This window comes from Gordionus sp. m RMFG-2023, chromosome 2, assembly GCF_954871325.1.
Source record: "Gordionus sp. m RMFG-2023 chromosome 2, tfGorSpeb1-WG-v2, whole genome shotgun sequence".
Classification (NCBI taxonomy): domain Eukaryota; kingdom Metazoa; phylum Nematomorpha; class Gordioida; order Chordodea; family Parachordodidae; genus Gordionus; species Gordionus sp. m RMFG-2023.
In genome coordinates, this window is record NC_088776.1 from 5,299,734 (window position 1) to 5,322,510 (window position 22,777).

Below are 22,777 nucleotides of genomic sequence, written 5' to 3' on the forward strand. Positions count from 1 at the left end.
GCCCGACTTTTAAATATAACAAAAAATGATTCCACGAAAAAATGTTTTTTTAAAATTAATCATTTTTTTTGAATAAAAAAACAATTGTTTTAAATAGGAAATCTTTTATAAATGAAAATCGTAAATTATATGTTTTTTATAAGTTTAAAATATTAAAAAATAAATTTTGAAAAAAAGCCTGGACCATGAACACTAAATTTTTAAAAAGGGTTCGGCTTTGGGTTCAGCGAAATATCGAGAATTCGGGTTGAGGTTCTCATCCCTGGAAATTTTAAAAAAGCAAATGGCGTTTGCTGTTAAATATTTATTTTTAATAAACTATTATAAAAATAAGTATAAATAACAAAATATCCAATTTACAAAAAAAAATAAATTCCAAATTAAGCATGGTTATAGAACTTTAAGATATATAAGTTTTTTTTATATAATATATTTTTATATTAATATTATATCCGATATAATAAAATGTATAATATATTATTTAATGTATCCTATTTTCTATTCGTCGTTCTCTTCTAGTCCAATTAATGTGAGATTTCGTTTCGTTAGTAATCATTCTTCCACGTTTGGGAGCCATAAATTCTAATTTATAAAATGAAAAAAATAAATTACAAATAGACAAACTTAAAATATCTACTTTTATCTATACCGGAAATGAAAAACCCCCCAATTTATGAAAGAGATTTAAGGTTCGAATTAGGATAGACGCCATTATTTTAACTTTTACCCTCCATATCTCGCGAACCAATTGAGTCATAGCTTAAAAAATTAAACTGTATGGGTTTTCAAAACATATATAATCACCGGAAACTAAATTTCACGTTGAATGTTTAATATTTCTACTAATTATACAAATATTACAAGATGAAAATTGGTCGGTTACTTTTAATTTATTTTTATTTTACTTTTTACAACAAATATATTTATTATTTTTTTGTCTTACTTTAATTTCTTCTTTTTTAAAACATACACCAATTTTTCTTTTTCAATAACTTCTCTCAACCAAAAAAAATCAACAACAAATTTTCTCCCCAGAATTAATAACGAAAAATTTTTCCAAAAACCCGATAACTAACTTTTAATTATTTTTTTCTTCTTTTTATATTCACAATACAACTTAATAATAATAATATAATAATTATTTTTTTTTAACAAAACGATTGCGCAAAATAATATAATATTGAATTAAAATAATAATAATAATATACTGAAGTACACTAATCCTATTTAAAACAAATAACTACAATTAACTTCTTTTAATGACTATATTATAATTATACTATCAACTATATTATAATTTAATATCCCCAAACATCACAGAATGATCCAATTACTTATATCTTGACACTTTCGGACGCAAACATTTAATGTGAAATAAACTTAATTTAAAAAAAAGCTGTAGGTTGCATAAATTAGCAATTAGAACCAGGGCAAGGAACTTTAAGTCGTGGATGCCTTTAGGCAGGGTTGACAAGTCAGTCGTGAATTATCGCAAAATATAAATTATACAACTATCATTACCAAGTTCTATTTATTTTGAACCTTGGTTAACCAAAAATAAGCTTTTATATAAATATATCAGACCTGCAGGCCCTGCCCTAATACCGGGTACAAGGGTAGGACGGTATATTTTAATTTTTTAAAATATATCTGGCCAGGGCCTGACCGAACAAAAAAAAATTAGAACCAGGGCAAGGAACTTTAAGTCGTGGTGCCTTTAGGCAGGGTTGACAAGTCAGTCGTGAATTATCGCAAAATATAAATTATACAACTATCATTACCAAGTTCTATTTATTTTGAACGTTGGTAACCAAAAATAACCTTTTATATAAATATATCAGACCTGCAGGCCCTGCCCTAATACCGGGTACAAGGGCCGGACGGTATATTTTAATTTTTTAAAATATATCTGGCCCGGGCCTGACCGAGCTAAAAAAATTAGAACCAGGGCAAGGAACTTTAAGTCGTGGATGCCTTTAGGCAGGGTTGACAAGTCAGTCGTGAATTATCGCAAAATATAAATTATACAACTATCATTACCAAGTTCTATTTATTTTGAACGTTGGTAACCAAAAATAACCTTTTATATAAATATATCAGACCTGCAGGCCCTGCCCTAATACCGGGTACAAGGGCCGGACGGTATATTTTAATTTTTTAAAATATATCTGGCCCGGGCCTGACCGTGCTAAAAAAAATTAGAACCAGGGCAAGGAACTTTAAGTCGTGGATGCCTTTAGGCAGGATTAACAAGTCAGTCGATTGACCTAAGGAGTATTTGACCTGGTCTAATACTCTAAAATGTTATTGATGAAAGCATTTATCAATCTAATTTGGTTACAATCTATTTAAAAATATATTTGTCATCATGGCATCTTATAATTTTATATTAAAATATAAAAATAAAATAATAAAATAATTTTTCTCATTATTAATTTGCATTTTTCATTATTATTTTTTTTTACAATATGATATAAAACAATTATTCATTGTGAAATTTATATTATAAAATATAAATTATATTATATTGTGCAAGTAGATAATATTCTCAAAATCCTTTTTACACACATGCATTTTTTTAAATAGCTATTTATTTTTATTTTATATAAAGTAAATACAATATATTATATACTCAAAATATTATTTACTTTATTTATAAAAATATTAGTTTATTCTTAGAAATGCAATATATAATATATATCCTCAAACTATTATTTACTTCTATTTATATAAATATCATTAATATATTATATTCTAAAAATATTGGCTTTATCATGCATTTTTTATATACAAATTAAAATTATCACTACATTATATCATATTCTCATAATATTATTTACACAAGTATTTTATTTAGAATGAATAAAATTTGGCTGAAAAATGGTAAAATACCAAATAGATGAATTTTTGTATACACCAGGTCGAATATAATTTTAAAAAAATTCGGGCAGGGCCTAAAATTATAAAACCCGGGCTGGGCCGTAAAAATTTATTTAAAAAAAATCCGGGCTGGGCCTATAAATGATACCTCTGCAGGATTCTGATATATATATAAATCAATTTCTCAAAAAAATAATGTTTGGTGTCCCAAAAATAAACGCAAATTGTATTTTTATAATATTTATCATGTAGTAACATTCTTACCATTGAGGTGCAAGCACTAGCCAACATCATGTATTTGGGATTAAATTGGACGCATTGCACTGTCCCAGCATGATCACCTGTCAAAGTGGCCAACTTAGCCCCGTTTTCCGTCTTCCAAACATGAATCTTACCATCAGTCGAGCCTACGAAAAAAAATTAATATGTTACACAACTTCGTTTTAAATTAAATAGGCAACGAATTATAAAGTCGATTATAGGAATGCGTGATCTGACATTTTTAAAAATGATTGAGTTAAACTCTATAAATTGATAGAATTAAAATTAACGCTAACCAATTACGATCATCCTTTAAAATTAGCATTCCAATCCCAGACCAACTACATAATTTGAAACATCAATTTTTCCTAAACTAGGTGACTAACCATTATTAAAATTTGATACATATTATACACACAAACTAAAAAACAAACAATCTTGTTTACTAGTTTTTTTCACATAATTAACACGTGTAAACATGTTAGTTATAACTAGAACCATGTACTAACCAATCCGAGTTCAGTTTGAATAAAAAGTAAGATTGGTTGACCTCAGAAAGACATTTTCTTAGATTATATTTATTTTGAACCAGATCTGACCTTAAAAATTTTCTAACCTTATAGTTTTTTTATGGAAATTATTTTCAAGAATCATAAAATTGTTAATTATCATCATGCATTTATAATTTTAATGATTTCATAAAAATATGGTGGTTTTAAAATCCAAGAAAAAATATTACTAAAAAAATTTTGGATTGGGTAAGACTGAGAGAATCTTTGGATTAGATAAGCCATACCATTTTTTTATCAGATCAGACCTGAAAAAATAGTGGGTTATAGCTAAATTCACATAAAAATCCAATTGTGCATTTGTTAGCACAACAGGAATCAGTTGGGGCATTGAGAAATAGAAGAATACAATATATACAATAACAATTACAAACCAAAAGGAATCTCTTTATACAAAAACAGTCATTTTAAAAGAAAATAATTTAGATGTCAAATAAATTACATTATTATTATTTTTTAAAATACTTATTTCAAGATTATAAAATTTTAGATTTTTACATGTACAATAATAAAATAAATTATATAAATCAACAAATTAAGCCAAATTGAACCAACTTATTTGGGATAGATTCTAAATCAGTATAACAAAATTTGGAAATTTTGCTTATATCACATAAAAAAATTTTAAAAGTAGTAATATTGAAAATCAGGGTTGGCAAATCAGTTAATTGGAAAAAAAAAATTATAAATATGTTTGCAAATAGAAAAAACAATATAAATAGAAATACACATGATCACAATGATAAATATTTATTGGGTCCCCAATATCAAGGGGAGTCTCTTACTATTAGTGAATTTATAATAAAGAATGTGATGTAATACAATACAAGTATTACTATTAGAAAGTGGTCATGATCAAAATATTTCAAGTAAAATCATAAATTTAAGAAGTAAAAGTGGCATGTTTAATGGCAAATTATGTGGAAAGCAGTATATTCCATAAGAAACAATCAGGTTGAAATGGGCTTTGATCACCTTGCCCATTAAGAGGGGTGGCATTTTACTAACAATACCTAGTTCTACTTCTTCAGATTGGTAATTTAATATTCTTACCAAAACAGAAATCGATTGAAGATCTTAACAATAGGAAAATTGATTAAAAAATATTTAAGAAAATGAAAATATTGAATATGAATCAGAACAAGACTTTGCCACAGAAAGCAAAATATTAAATGACAATGAATTTAAAAAATATTATAGATTAATTTTACTATTATACCCAAAATAAGGTTAATATTGTCTTAAAAAACAAATATTTGAATAGTTAAATATAGAACCCTATTGAAAATAATATCTAGGTAGTAAACATTTGTATTTAAATTGAGTTTCTTTAAAAAAGGAGCTAAAAATGGTGGAAATTAACATCATTGTTCTCAGAATTGGAAACAACTTTTAGGATTTATTTTTTAAAGTATATAAATTAAATATTGCATAAGAAACAAATATTTCATCTTTATTTCAAATAAGTTTTCTAAATTATGAGTTTTAGATATATAAGAATGATCCACACAATTTAAAAAATGATTGTGGTTCATGCTGGTATAAGAATGTATTTTAAGTATTAGTTTTTTAAAAAAAAAACCTGATAATAAAAATTGAGCATCAGGGCTGAATGAGGCTTCTAATGGAATTCCTTTGTTATTGGTATGACCCTAGAATGTTATAAATTTAAAAAAAATTTAACCTATTTAAATTTTAGTGTTATAAAAATGACAAATATTTTTAATCTCTTTTTTATACTGATATATCAAAAAAATTGTGACATTATTTTATTATTAATATATATTTTTGAAAGATAATGTGTCTTGGAAATTAAAAATTTAATGCAAATTTAATTGATGCTTAAATATATAAATTTGAAAGATAATGTGTCTTGAGAAATTTTGATGCAAATTTAATTGATGCTTAAATATTGTTTTATTTAAGAATATCATGTGTACCGTAAAATTTTGTAATGGTGTGCCTTGAAAGGCATCCAAAAGCCTTATAACTTGGCCATTTGTAGAAATACATATAAATTTGCCATCTGGGCTAAATTTTAATCCAGTCCAATCACATTCTTTTTCTTGAGCCAGGCAAAATGTATTAAATGGGCCCTAATAAATGAGGAGAAAACATAAATAGCTAAATTATATAAATTACAATTTTAACTTTTTAAAATACAATATAAAAAGAAATTTGGTTAAATATAAATGAGTTATTTAAATTATGTAACTTTATCAAATGAACGCAAATCATATAATTTGATAGATTCTGAATTCATTCCAGCTGCAAAAATGAGACCTTCAGGATCAAATGCTGCTATTGGTCTTCCAGGCAAATGCATTAAACCCTGTATAATTATTAGCCTAAACATATAGCATATAAAAATGATATTACCTGACAAGATGGTGATCTTAGGTCCCAAAGTCTTATTGTTTTATCTAAAGAACCAGAGAGGAATGTGTCATCAATTGGCGACATTGATAAACATACAACTCTAATAATTTAATTTAACTATAAATAAAAAAAATTGTTTTAACTTTTTAGTATGTCCAGTAAAGTATCTGATGTATTTATTATCGTGCAAAGATAAATATCTGATTGTATCTATATTAAATGTGAGGTGATAAAAATATTAAAATTAAAAACCATCAATTTTTGTTGATCCATGAAGAGCAGCATTTGGGTGATGAGTACATGTAATTAAATCGACACCATATTTTTTACTGTGCAAAGTTCTTTTAATTCTAATTAAATATAATCATATTTTAAAGGATACATTAATATAGCTTACAGGCCATTCTGACAGTCATATATGATAATTGAATCATCGTCACTACTCGATATTAATATTTCTCCATTATTAGAAAAATTTAAACAATTAATTTTATCAGTATTTTCCTTAAAGACTTTAGCAGCCTTGAAATTGCACATAACATTTTCGGTTAGCTTCATCGCTTTTTATTCAAATCGAGAAGTAGGAATGTATGAAAATTCAATCCAAAATTATTATTTATAATTTAGTTTATACGATTGTAATTTTTTTTCATAATTAATAAAATAAATTAAATTAATTATTCTTCTAAACTGGTATTTTTTTGAGGTTTACCAATTATTATATATATTTGGGTTTTTATAAATTCAATTATAATATTTAATAATGTCAACCAACCTGATATCATAGTTATTCTTGTGTACAATCATGAGAGATAAGAGTTCTTAAGACTTAATTTTATCCTATTTTTTATTTTAATTTTTAATTTAATCCATAAATACGGATTATTTATGTATATTACTCCATTTTTGTGTCTGCTCGCTCAGTAAAATACTTAATTATAAGAAATAACACTATAAAAAATAAGATACCTATGATTATCAGGAGACACTTGCTAAAATGAGATCGTGTCACTAATTTTCATTTCCCCCCGACCCTCCTCCATATCTTTTCTTAAATTTCAGTAGTTTTGATTCCTTCTTTAAAAGTATCAGATTTGAATTTTTTTTCCCACAAAATGTTTTTAATGTTAATTAAAGTATTATATATCATAGGCGTAGCCAGAGGTGGAGGGCAAGGGGAAATTCTCTCCCTTCAGAAATTTATTACTTTTGTGAATATCATTTTAAGCTAATAAAAAATATCTCCCTTAGTCCTCCCCCCGCTCCCTGACCTCTAAAAATGTATTCATATATTTTAAACAATAATTTGAAAGAAAGAATGTAAATGTTGATATTTTTTATAAAACTATTCATCATAATTTATACATTTTTGGAAAAAAGCATTTATATATATAAAAAGGGAACCAAAAATATTTTTTAAGAAATGGAATATAAGCCAAAGATAAGTCTTAAGACAAAAGTGAAATGAATTATAATTATTAATATTAGATCCATAAAATTACTAAATAATATAATATATCAAATATATTTTTTTATAAAGTGAGTAATATTTATCGTAATAAAATTAGAATATAATTATAAAACTATTGATAAAATTAAATCAGAAATTAAATAAAAAAATTAAAGCACAATACAAACAATGGAATTTTATATGTCGTAGATTTACAGTATATCTATTTATCAATATATGACAATCAAGTAATTATTAACAATATAGCGAATTATATATTTTACAGAAAAATATTGATAAGGACATCAGAAAATAACTTTTAAAGACATTGTGGGATGAATAATATGTAGATTAATTTTTAATATCATATTCTATTTAAAATAAATAGATGGCGTTAAATAATTGAATGCAAATTGTTGCTACAATTATTATCAAGAGAATTGATTAGTAAAATTTGTAAAAACTGTAATATATTCTCTAGCTGTCAAATATTTCTGTAAAAATGGAATTTTACCTAGTATTTTGTAACCAATTCTATATAATAGAGGAATATCAACTATATTTCTACTTACTTTTTATAAATAAATTTCTTATACCTGTTTGGAATAAATTATTGGTTTTATATTAATGTATATACAAGTAATTTATTATATTTTATATAAACTAATAAAAATAAATTTCTCTAGGCTTATTTTTTTTATTAAAATTAACCTCCTATCTTGTAAAAATATTTTATGACTATATATAGACTAAGGTAAGCCTGCCGAAGGCCCAGCATAAGCGGGCCGAAAGCCCGCCCAAAATGTAGTCTGGGGGCGAAGCCCCCAGTAATTAGATAATTCCCCTCCCTATTAGGAAAATCCTGGCTACGCCTGTTATATATAATATATAAATTTTATACAGCATCTACATGAGAGAGGGGTTAGAATCAATATGCATCCATTTCTATGAGGAAAGGGTGTAGGTATAGGATCAAAAATATGCTAAAAAAACACATTATTTATGGATTAAAGATAAAAAATAACTTATAAAATTTAAAATTTTATTAATAGATATTTATTGTGATTTTAATGGTTAATTAAATTTTAAATAATTTATTCACAGATAAAATTTGGTACAGTATAATTTATACAAGCTCATAGCAAAATTTTAGAATAAGTTTAGTTATAACTATTTGATTGGTTATTACCAACAAATATTTATTTGTTATTCCTAGCCTAAATTAAAAGAGTTTTAATAATATTTTGTTGGGAGTAAATGGTGGTTCATTATAAGATCTTCTTATTAATATCATGGTTTTGTTATAAAGATTATGCGAATTATGCTGACGAAGACTATATTTTTTTTAGATTGTTAAGGATGGTTTTTGGGAGAAACCATACCAACAATAAAATTTTAGTAGACACTGTTTGCATATATTAATATATATTACAGGCTTGGGAGTAACGTAAAAATATAAATACAGATTTATATTTATTTGAATATTTTGGGATATGTTTGGTATTTTTAAATATTATATAAAATAATAAAAAGTATTTAGTATTTCTAACGATATTTTTAATTCAATACAAATAAATACAAAAACTTTTACTATTTACTATTTTCTATTTATAAATTTAATTTTAATTATAAATCAACATTTATTAATTCAAACATTAAATTATTATCCCGAGATGGTGAAAAAAATAATATCTCATCTCATCCGATTTATAATATATGAAAATATTGATTCCACCATTTCGGCCATGTTTTTAGGTTTTATATTTATTATAGTATCAGCGAAATGGAGAATATAGATTGGGCTGAGTTTTTTTATTATTAATCTATTATATTTATATAAGGAAATCTGTTATAACCTCAACATCCTCTTCTAATTGTAATTTAACCATCTTAGATGGTAATTTTTTTAGAATCAGCAGTATAATAAATTAATATAGTGAAAGCTAAATGTAATTTATGCTTAACTAAAAATAACACTAAATTAAATTTTCTTAGAGATCTTTAGGTTCACTTGCCTTAGGCCTTTGGCTATATTAAACTATAAAATTAATTTTGGGCTCTCAATTATTTTTTTGTTAAAATTTATTTTTCTATAAACTTTGAATTATAGTCATTATTTAGAAAGGTTATTAATTTTTACTAATTTTTCTTTCAAGAAGGGTTAGTTTTGATCAATTTTTTTGACCAAAAACCCGTCCAAGCAATTTAACCACACTAGCTTGATATATGGAAAAATATTTAAAAGCTTTCATTAAATTTTTTTAAAATAATTATCACAACTTAACGCAGAATATGGGGAGCCCGAGATAGGTTGCCATAAGGATTAGCTGGTCACTCTCTCTAATTTTTTATATATTGGATTATTTTTTACCAAAAATTTATCAAAATGTATTTTTTTACCTTGTATCTTACACGTGTTCATTTATTCTATTGTTTATCCAATACAAAAAAGAATTTTAAAAAAATATGTTTTATCCTGTTGAAATAATATCGTCCTACATTTTATAGCATATAATTTACCTATTTATTTTCTGATATTTTATATAGATATCACTAAACTTTAAACAACATATCATATCAGTAAATATTCAAATAGTGTAACCCATGACCGGGAAAAAAATATATACAAAAAAGATCGGAGTTTTAAATGTTTTATTGAGGAATTAAATTATTAGGGGTAGTATTGTGAAATGATTCAATTAGAGCCGATTTTTAAAAAAAACACTAAATATTTTAGCTAGAAAAATATTGTCTAAGCCTCGAGATTTAGCAAATAGATGTCTAAACCTTTGTGCCATCCATGAGGAAAATTTTCAGGCTTACATGATATTTTTCTGGACAAAATTTTGAGTAAACCGTTTAACAACACCAATTAGAGGTTAAGTAGCCATAATAATCGTAATGTAAAATCTTATTAACTCAAGATTATAAATAACTATTTTAATATTTATAGATCAGATTCCTGATAAAAATAGCAGTTTGGGTTTGGATAATTTTATCATTATATTATATATCGTTATACTATATCAATTATAAACTATGGCTAGTCAACACCGGATATAGATATGTTTGGGTTACCTTATAATTTATATTTCATTAAAAGTTATATCAGTTACGAGGAAAAAAACATGGCCAATAATCCCCTTGCTTATAAAAGTCAAAAAGTAAAACTTATTTGGGAGTAAATAGCGTTTATATTGCCCAAACTCCGTTTTATGATAATATCGAATCGATGCATCTCCAGGTATTGAACCTGAACTTCATCCAGTTAACATCGAAATAGTTTCACATATGATACTATTAACACAGATGACAAAGTAGTTTTCAACAATTATAGATGATATCTCATTCTTATTTCAAAATCTTTAATTCAGTTCAAAAATAAATATTTTTTGAAAAAATTATTCTTGAGGATTAAATAATAATAGCATGGTCAACATTTGTTCTAGAATTTCTTTGAAAATAATTAATTCGGCCCAAAACAGAGTGGTTGAAATATTGGAGTAAATTATAATAGCAGACCAATTCAAAATAAACTTGAGCCGACTCATGTGGCTAATTGACCGCTCAACGTGTAATATTTTAATTAAAGAGGTGGAAAATAGTTTTCAACGACATGTTTTTCAAGATATATAAAATTTATTAAATGAACCCGGTACACTCTTGATATTCCATAACAACGGTTCTGCCTAAACATTTTTTTTAAAACCCCATATTTTAATTGGTACTAAAAAATAAAATTATGTTTTATAAATCATATATCCTAGAATAAAATTTCAAATAACAATCAATAACATACAGATACATATAATATATTTAATAAACTTTTATATCATTATATTCACATTATTATTTAATTAAAATATCATTTTATCCTTTGGTATAAATAAAACAAAAAGATTAAAAAATATCGTCTGCTTTTTAAAAATATTTTATTCATGTCAGATTGGATACACTGCAATCACTGTTCAAGACAGCCTGAAAAGGGTATTATATGTTTAATACATTGTATAATTTGTAGTTATTTACACGTAACCCTTGAGTGTTATTCTGGGGTATAGCAAAACCCCTATTTAAATTGGTTTAGTATTACAAAAAATATGATTTATATATTATCACCAAGTTTTTCAATAGCCTTATATTTTATTATAAACTATATTTCTGCAAAGTTTTATTTATTTTTATTGAAGATTTTAAAGGCTTACACATTTAAGGGGGGGGGGGGAGGATTGTAAGTCTTATAATTTAAAAAAAAAATTATTTAAAAATAAGTTTGTGGTATTAATTAGGTTTTTATATTAAATAATATGAGATAATTTTGTTTTATTTTAAGAACTGCATAAAAGTTCTCATGTTCTCATTTATTTTTATTATTTATTTAATAATAAACTTTTTATATCTATAATGAATTCAAGATTAACTTCATAAATGTTTAAAATAGGAACGCTAGTATAGCTACGTGAGATAATACTAGGGCTGTGCCGATCCTATTTTTCGATATTACTATAAAACCGATCCAATAACTGACCCAATCCGATATTTAAATTGATTTTTATTAGCCATATAACTTTTGAACCTATGTCATAAAAAAATTACCAATTAACTTTCACGAATAGATTAAGTGTATTTTTTTTTAATTCTCCAAAAGTTAAGCTTCTCGTTTAAAATATGGGCAATTTTAATGTCTAATATTGTTAAATGATTCTATTTCTCGGTTCTTAAAAGGTGCTAAATAAAGATTATAGCCAAAATATCCGCCAATATGCTTATAATATAATTTTGGCTAAAAGCTTTAGCTACTCCCATTTTGAAAATCGGGTAAATCGAGCGGTTTAGCAACACTAACTGAATGTGACTCGTTATTAAAGCCTTGCAAAGTAATATTTTTTATGACAGAAACTCGACCCAAACTTGATCATAAAATTTTGCTAACCGAACCCGGCCTGAGCCCGAGGCACGAATATTTTGTTCCAGCTTGACTCGAGTAAAATTGTTATGGAATTTGGACCAATTCTGTAAACAATTTTATAAAAATAAATAGATAGGATCAAAAATATTTATAACTGTTATATATCGCAGATAATGGCTAATAGTAGAATATAATATTAATTAAAAGTTTATACTAGGCGGCAAAATGTAAATTTAGGAAAATCATTTATTTAGGAAATGGAAATTACGTAGATGAATGGAGGATGGCATGTGTAAGATTAAAAAATAACGTGTGATTCTGATTGATATTTCGCTGAAACAAAATTATTATTGAGCATAATTTTAGGTGTGGTCGGGTCTCGGGTCGGGCTACCTCTAAAAACCAGCTTGAGCCCGAGAAAAGGGAATCTTCAATGTCCGTATTCGGGCCTAGTATTAATGTAATATAAATAATTGGAAATTAATTCTTTTTAATGAAAATTTTTGAATTTCGTGATCATTTATAACTATTATTTAACATAATTATAATACGCAGATCGGAATATAGTCAAATGGTCGTCAAAAAAAAATGGACAAACTCCCTAATTTATTATAAATGATTTTAATTTAATAAATCATTTTAAAATACTTTCAATATAATTAGTGTCATAATATGAACTTACAAGAAAGCTTCGACGACCTAAAAAATCTGATAAATACTCCGCCTACGTTAAATTCTTATAATCCGGATCTACCAATAGGCATTGCAACTGATGCTTCAAAGAAAGGTCTAAGCGCAGTCTTATTTCATATTGAAGGTGATGGTAAAGAGAAACCCATTGCTTTCGCGTCAAGAGCTATATTAAAATTAGAGTTTAATTACACTAATATAGAGAGGGAAGCTTTATCTGTTATATACGGTAAAAAAGTTTCAAGAATATTTAATTGGTACGAGATTTACAATAATCACAGATCACAAGCCACTCGTTTATATATTTACGAAGGGACTTAAGGATAATTCATTAAAATCAAATCTTAACTGCTTATGTAGTCTAGAGTGATAAAATTGCATTGTTAGGAAGGACCTGGATAACATTTTCGGAGATTATCATAGATATTTAGCGGAATTTGCAACTGAAGATGATCGCCATAAATCAGCTGATGATAGCTTAGTGACATATAAAGCTGCAAGCGATATAGCTTTGATAAAATTACAACCTACTCATAATTATCCTTAAGTCCCTTCGTAAATATATAAACGAGTGGCTTGTGATCTGTGATTATTGTAAATCTCGTACCAATTAAATATTCTTGAAACTTTTTTACCGCGTATATAACAGATAAAGATTCCCTCTCTACATTAGTGTAATTAAACTCTGATTTTAATAAAGCTCTTGACGCGAAAGCAATGGGTTTCTCTTTACCATCACCTTCAATATGAAATAAGACTGCGCCTAGACCTTTCTTTGAAGCATCAGTTGCAATGCCTATTGGTAGATCCGTTTTATAAAAATTTAACGTAGGCGGAGTACTTATCAGAGTTTTTAGGTCGTCGAAGCTTTCTTGTAAGTTCATATTATGACAACTCCATTATCCATGATAGCTTAGTCTAGTTTGATATCTAGTTTAACAATTCTCCTCATAGTTGATTGATCCATTTGACCTAAATTATATTTAGTAGAAAAAAATAAATTTAACAGATTTTAACATCCCTCCGCTGCCATCATAAAGTTTTCTAGAAATATTAAAATGTTACGAGATTATTTTATTTAATTTAAAATAAATCAAAGTTACAAATTTAATTTTATATAATTTATTTTAAAATTTTACATTTTTTTATCAAATCAGGCTTATATAACAATTTTCATAATTAATATATAAAAAAATCAATCTACACAATTTATATAAAAAAAATCAATTTATATAAACATAAAAAAAAACAATTTAAAGGTTAGTATTAATCGGTCATATCAGCAATTAGAGATCTGCAAAAGTAGATCCAGCCCCTACTCCCCCCTCACCTAAAGGGACTAAGGGCTGGGCCTTGGAAATATTTTTAAAATATATCTAAATTTATCAATTTTTATGTTGAATTTTTTATGTAAAATAAAAATATTTGATTTTATTTATAGAAACTACGCCATATAACATTATATCTTTTATTTTGACTAATTATAAAAAAAAATTACTATATTTAAATTTCAGGCCGGGTCAGTAAAACATTTTAAAAAATTACGGGTTCGGACCGGGCCAGCAAAACTTTTTTAAAAAAAATTCGGGCCAGACCAGACTTGAAAAATTAGGCCCGATGTAGATCACTAAAAATTAGAGTTGTTAAAGGATCTAGTTACAAGTATCTAGATCCTGTATCTAGATATAAAGATGTGGTATCTGTATCTGTATCTAGATAGATTTTTGATTAAAATATCTGTAACTAGATATTATTTTAGACGATGTATCTGTATCTAGATCCATTTAAAAAGTATCTTTTAACAACTCTGCTAAATATAATAACTAATTAACAGAGTTGTTAAAGGATCTAGTTACAAGTATTTAGATCCTGTATCTAGATATAAAAATGTGGTATCTGTACCTGTATCTAGATAGATTTTTGATTAAAATATCTGTATCTAGATATTATTTTAGACGATGTATCTGTATCTAGATCCATTTAAAAAGTTTATTTTAACAACTCTGCTAATTAATAAATAAAAAGGGTGAATCCTTCGTCAATATTTTAAATAACCAATCGTTTCGTTGATTGGTTTTCGTTAGCAGATATTATTGATCGTCAATATTTTCGATTTCGAGAGAACAGTAATTCGGGTGGGGGGGGGGGAGAGGGGATAAATTAGTTCGTAATTGAAAATTATTAATCATGTTTGAAAAATTAAATAAGTGTCTACTATATTTCTTGCCCAGTTTTAGAAATTAATTTTGATTATCAAAAACAGGAAAACAGCAATAAATACATTTACGCGTTCCTGTTTCGTTGCTATCAAGAAAAAATAAGGATGGCCCTTTCTACTTCCGTTCTATATTTGGGAAACATTCCAGAACACGTTTTCTGAAAAGAATCATAATTTATATCTAAATGCCGTAGTGCTCAGATTGTGTTTTGAATTTCTTTTATAAATTTACCATTTTATTCTCAAAAATAATGATGGCCGGATTGGGCGGATTTTGAACGAAAAAAATGAAGTGACCTCTTCGGGAATTGAGAAAAAAAATCTAAAAATATTTTGGTCACTTTAGTAAAATAAGTTGTCTATAAAGACATGTAATAGAAATATGTTTTAACATAAAAATTTGCGAGGATATCCGCCAGAAGAACGTTCATAAAGTTTAAAAGCCGCCAATTCTTAATCTTCGAGATTAAAATTTAACTTTTGTCTAAAGCAGCTTCATTTTTCTGTTCCCAGTTAAGTAATGTGAAGAAGGTCTGGTGGCCAGTTATCCTTTTCTAAATACTCTACATACTTACAAAAAAAAATCTATGAATAATATATAAATGCTTCAAAATAATATTTAATATAATATCTAGTTTGGTATATTGGTCAATTTCTCATTTTAAAAAGCGCACGCTAATTTTTTCCCCCATATTAGTGGGGGCATTGAGAGCGACCTTGCACGCTCCCTCGACTATAGCCATGACCTTATACAAAACAATAGTTTAGATGATTATTAAAAAATGCTTGCTAGCGTTTAATCTCTATTACAGTTTTATACCTTATTTTACCATAATTTAAATAAAGAAAGTTTCTTTAAAATATCTAGCACTTACACTTTATTTTATAGATATGAAATTTCATCTAACCAATTGTGGACATATCTATTGTGACAGCTGTTCACAAACGGGTATATATATATAAATATACTAGATTATATAATTATATCGGACTTTTTTAAGGGATACTTTTAAAACTTATCAAATGGACAACTTTTAAAAAAAAATTCAATTAAATTAATAGGAAATAAATTTGTTGTTAAATAACTTGGATTAGGTATTCTAATTTATCAAAATAAACAAATTATTCTTAATTTATTTATATTAAAAAAAAAAAATTTAGTTATAAAAATTAAATATTTGTACATTTTAATAATTTTATTGTAAAATTTAAAGGACTAAGAGACGATTAAACTATCGCAATAATAAGACGATTATATTGCAAAAGTATCGTCCGATACAATAAATATCAGGCAAACTATCGTAAAATAGTATCACGATACTTTGCCAATTCCGAATATAATATGATGTTTTTAAAACATTTTTGAATATTATTTTTTTTTAAAAAAAATTCTAGATTCAATATGCTTTATATGCCAGAAAAAATGTAACAAAACTTTATTAAGCGGACAGGTTAGAAAATATTTACCCTGAAACTTTAAAATTTGTTTATTAGCTTAAGCCAGAAATCGAAATATTTTTTCAGGACCGTTTAAATTTGTTGAAAAAACTTCAAAAACAATGCGGCCAACTTCATCAAGTAATAAATTTTTTAAATTGATTATTTTAAATACTTTATCATTATATTCAATCCCAAATTTAGATAATAGAATTTCAACAATCTCATCAAAATAGATTAAATGAATTTAGGAAGAAAAAAGTGAGTATTAATGTTTTTTTTTTCCATCTTAAAGTAATATTGATTCATTTACCAATCAATGATCCGAATAAAAAAAACCGCGAGGGTCAAACCAGAGCTTTTAAAGTCAGCTCAAGCCCGGAACATTCTCGGGTTTATGAATTTTAAAAATATGCAACCCGGGTTGGGGCCAGAAAAATCAAAAATCGGTTGTCTCATTTTAAAAAAAAACGATGATTGGAATATTGTCTAAAATTAGTTGGACACAAGGAATTGAGTAGGATTTTTTTTTTCTTCTTTAATATGGTTTTATAATAAAAACTGATTAAAAATCTTGGACTACGTAGAAGAATTTTTTAGGAGGGAGGAATTCAAAATTGTTTGGTTAGACATTTGGGGAACAAAGACAATGGCAGGGGAAAATTTATGGACAGTTTATACCCTGTGATATTTTCTAATCGGGGCGAGTTTGAAACCCCCATTTCCCATAAATCGGTTTAGATTCACTTCCGATAATCAAAATATCCATCTCAATAAGAATAGAAAATGTTTGTGATCTCTAATTCAGAACACAATTCTTTTTTAAGTTCCAGTTTAATTTTTTCAGGAATGATTTTTTTCATACAAAAATCTATCAGACGCCGTAATGATTTATGGTAACCTGGGGAAATTTCTGTAGCGTCGGTAGGCATTGCGGTAAATTTTTAGAATAATATTTTCCTTCCCATATGTGCCAATTAAATATGGGACTTTTAATGTTGCGGAATATTCCCGAAGACCGGCCCTTACTCCTCAAGAAAATATTAACTATTTGATATTTATTCGCTTTTAAGATAAGTATACTAAAAAAAAAAACATAAGTAAAATGTAATGATTGCATTTAATATTAAATATGTATAAGTATAATGTAATACCACTCCAAAACTCAATAAACTATTTTATTACATACCAAACATCACCTGATAAAATCTTAAAGAACAAAAGAATAATAATTGTTTTTCATCTCTTATTCGAAATTCATTGAAGAACGTCTTTAAATGTCAATTATATATCAACAGATACAACAATGAGAACATGATTGTATAGCCGGGAGGTAGAGAAAGTAGGGCTAACGGACTGCATTTCGGCTATAAAACGAACTTGGGCCTCTGAGAACATGCACGGGGAAAGAAATTTGGCGTGGGATTTGAGCCTCTATACGATTAAGAAGATTATTCTTTATACCTTCCTAAAATCCTTCATTTTTTTATTCTAATTGCAAGTCATCATATTTCGAAAGTTATTCGGTGTTCAATAGACCATGAAAAACCCCTTGTAATGTGTCACTTTTAATTTTTATTTTGCTTTTGATTGGTCAAAGAACTTTTGCCTTTGATCCGAGTTCTATGTCTAATATTGAAAATTCGAGTAAGAAAATCAAAAATTCATAAGTTGGTTTCAACTTTGAATCCCGATTATTTTGAAATCCTTTACAAAAAGAAGGGATTAAAAATCTAAGTTGATTTTGTTTATCGAGTCCATTGGCATCGCTAGAGAGGAAGAAAACACTCCCTTCAGCTCAACGCATAATAAATACCCCACTTAAATGATGATAAAAGCCACCTATCTTTAAAGTAATACTTATAATATATTTTTTTTTATACATGAATATAGGCAAATGAAGGTTGCAGTGATCAAATATTAATATCGTCACGAGAAAAATTGAGGGAATATGTAGCGATAGTAGAAAAGTTGGAAGAAGAGAACAGAAAATTGAAAGAAAAGATAAATCATATGGTAAAAATGTACACATTTAAATTATTTTAGTAATATAACCTAATTTTTTTTTAAAAAATCCCGATTCGGATGGATTTTATATATGTAAGCCTCTTATTTGGCAAATAAAGATCCAAGCCTTTCTTCCATTTATGAGGGCAAAATCTCCAGACTCATACATAATATTTTTGCTAAAATCTTAATCCGGTCAATTTTAAAAATCGACCTAAACCGGGCTTTTTTAATAAATCCAAAATATTAACCTATCATTTTATAAATAATAAAGAAAGAAAGAAAGAAAGAAAGAAAGAAGAGAGAAATTCTTTTATTTTAAAAAATCCTAAAATAATTTTTTGTTTTATATTTTATACAGGGGCAATATATCGAACATTTAAGGTATAATAATATTTTAAGATTTATATTTCAAATATATGGGAATATTTTAATATAGGAAATCTCGTCAGATTTCGACCAATGAACGTCAAGTAAAAATATAAGCATAATTATAGATTCTTTTTCAAAGAGTAATATTTATTAGTTGTTGCAAAGTCTCACCGGGGGAAAAAAATCCCCGATAAGGATTGGCCTATATTATAAAATATTTAAGTTTTAAAGAAAACTATTATTTGATGTATAATCTTGAATTATGGTGCTATAGTCGCTAATATTTAAAACATATTTTATTTTTGTTTTTTTAAAAAAAAAAAATTTAAAGAAAATAAATGATAAAATTAAAATTTTAAAAATCTTATCACTGGATTAGTGCTCATAAAAGGCTAGTTTAAGATTCAGGCCACTCGCGATTTGGCAAATAGATGCCCAAATTTTTCTGCCCTATCTATGACCAAAAGTCTATTGGTTTACATAAAATTATTTTGGTTATAACCTTAACTTGGGCGGTTTTTAAAAATCGCCCCCAATCGGGCTTATAAACAACCACTAACCAGGATTATGTTTGCTTGCTATAAAATAAATTTTCCTTATGCATATTACACGATTAATAAATAGAAGAGGGAAAGATATAAAATTTACTTTTTGCATTATTAACATAATTTTTAAAATTTTGGGATGCTGTAATTTCTCATTATTTATAAAAGGAGAAGGATTTCAAGGGATCGCAGATAAATCATTCTAAAGACTTGATTTTGAATCGTATCCCGGGTGTGTGTGGTACCTTACCCTAGAAATTCCCAATGGATCTGTGATCAAATTTGTAATCGATTTTGATTTTAAAATTCGTTTTTTAAAACCAAAATTTCATGAATGGGATTACGGCAAAATTAATGTCTTTGAAAAAAATAATAATGAGAGCTATAATAAAGAATCTCAGATCTTAAAGATTCTAGCTCTGCCCTACGATCGCATAGTATAATAAAAATCATGATTGTTTTTTTTAATCAAAAACCGTCAATATTTAATTAAATATCAGAGTTGTTAAAGGATCTAGATACAAGTATATCTAGATATAAAAAAGTGGTATCTGTATCTAAATCCATTTAAAAAGTATCTTTTAACAACTCTGCTAAATATATATCATTATTTAAATTAAGGGTTCGACAAAAAGCCCGACAGACAATAACGACCAGAACAATTCATTTACACGTAATAATATATAATTTTGATTAAGTTTAGATTTAAATATATATATTTAAAAATATGTAGTAAAATAAAATTCAACTAATCATTATTATTTTTTTTAAAACTTATACTCAATAATACCTAGACTGACAATGCATTCATAATAATGCATTTAAATCGTTGAATGCAAATCAGCTGGACCTGCCATTTTGGCAACCCATGTAGTAATTATTCTCATGTTAAAAACTACTATTAAATTCATAGCTTGCTTCCTTATTATCTCGATGAGCAGCCAATTCTTTTAATAAAGTTTGCGTCAAAGGAATAAATTGGCCTCTCGTTAAAATTTTTTAATAATGATATGGGTAATTAAAATGGTCTACCCAGTTGTTTTCATTGATGTACCTTTTTAATGAATGAATCGTCAGTCTAGGTATTATTATATGTCAATGACTCAGCATCGGGTATTGGCTGCCATTTTTGTTTTAATTATGCGGGTGTGAAAATTTTTTATCTAAAAATTGGATTCTTTTGTAATATATTTTATTACTATATATTCCATCCATTATCATCAGCACCCTCCCCCGACTCATAAATATCATCATCAAAAATCGAATTGACAGGGTCGATATCAGATATCGGTGAAATCGGATTCGGCTTTTACGCCCCTTCCCCATATATGTATAAATTTATACTAATCTTTTTATAATCAGACGCCACACCAATGAATAGGGTCCAGAATGAGTCGCCATTTTGTGGAGTTTCTACTACAGTCAAAGACAGTGCCGGGCTAAAACGAATGCTGAGTAGTGGAGGAAGAAATGGCTCTTTAAATAATAGTTTTAACTTGGATAACAATAGCAATCGGGACAATCGTAGTTCCAAGTATTCTAACGGTTCAAATACAACCATTCAGCGCACTCCATTACAGAATACGAATACCGGATACAATAACCCCGATAATGTCAAAAAATATTGCGCAATTACCCCTATGAAAGATCAAATGAGGGATGGTATGAACAGGTAGTTATTACATTATTCAAGGAATTAGGGATCGGATACACTGCATACAAATTTTAATATATCTTATTGCCCTCCCCCCTATCCCAACTTAAACAAAATTTGTAGTCGTTTTGTGCAATCTATATGTTTGTATAATTATTTATTTATTTTAAAATTGAAATTATTATATATATTAAACTAAATAAATTCACAATTTACCGAAAACTCATTTTTAAAATTGAGGGGAAGGGTGGGTGTGGATTCCATGGTATGACTATTGGAGTGCTCTACTCGACATATAGAAAAAAGTGGATGATAGTTAAAAATATTAAGATTTAACAGTTATATGGAATTTTTACTTTATTTATATCTTGAAGACCTGCAGATGTTAAATATTTAGGGTCGGTTCGAATTTGAAAATATTTTTACCTTCAAACCCGGAACAGATTAAAATGTTAAATCTGGCCGGATTTTTTTTGAAAAATTTTTTGGGCACCGACCGGATATTTTTAGATCTGTTCGTAATTATTAAAATCTTGCAAATTCTTTATATACCCGGTGGTTCAAAAAAAACGACTCTCTCTTTATAAAACATATAATTTAAAAAATTTATGAAACTTAACATCTTCTACATTTTTTTAGAATTCCATTTTGATAAGAAATAACCCCAAAAGTAGCGTTTTAAATTACCTAACTTTGACAATCTCGATTGTGGCTTAGTCAAGCTTTTAGCCATGAATAATTGAATTAAGCCTCTAAGTTGAGTCTCAACTTGAAGATTGATTGGAATATTTTTGATTTAAAACATGGCTAAAAGTGCTTTATAATTGCCTAAAGATAGGTAGTTTAACAACACTACCCAAAAGACCCTCAATATTTTTTTCTTCAAAAATGGGATAGATGGGTTCTATATTAGACTATAGCAGGGCAATCGCCTATGGTAAACAAATCTGATCATTAAATGCGGTTTGGTTAACACCCCAAATAAGTGCTGCTAAATGGCTCAATTTTAAATTTAGACTTTAGCCCAAATAATATTATAGATCTTCAAAGCTTTCTGCCATCTATGAGCCTAATCTCCAGGCTTGCTTAATATTTTTGGATAATATATTGAGTTAGTTTTAAAAAAATCTAGCCGTTTATCAACACTAACCAAAAAGGGCCAAATGATAAAATTTTATAAATTTATCATCAAAAAATCATATACTGACAAAATTGTGCCGCTAGGGAAAAAAAATTGAAATGCACCAAGATTGATTCTTGGATTTACCAGGAAAAATGGTATTGACACTATATACCCCAGATTATCATCCACGGTATTATCAAGTGTCAAACCAATTAAAGTCTTTAATTAAATTTTTTTTAAAAAACCTTGATAGAAAATTCGTGAAATATGGCCCTTAATTTTG

At 26.9% G+C, this 22,777-nt stretch overlaps 1 protein-coding gene across 1 annotated transcript; it reads right to left on the reverse strand.

Moving 5' to 3' along the window:
- Window positions 1–289: 289 nt before the first annotated feature.
- On the reverse strand, window positions 290–6,686 carry LOC135923669 (WD repeat-containing protein 82-like). The gene is made up of 9 exons (XM_065458541.1): window positions 6,487–6,686; window positions 6,342–6,439; window positions 6,233–6,299; window positions 6,090–6,189; window positions 5,926–6,042; window positions 5,651–5,806; window positions 5,293–5,362; window positions 3,145–3,287; window positions 290–582 (listed from the first exon to the last, which is right to left on the reverse strand). Exons 1-9 carry the CDS (start codon window positions 6,645–6,647, stop codon window positions 553–555), a joined length of 942 nt encoding a protein of 313 aa, XP_065314613.1. The 5' UTR covers window positions 6,648–6,686; the 3' UTR covers window positions 290–552.
- Window positions 6,687–22,777: the final 16,091 nt, after the last annotated feature.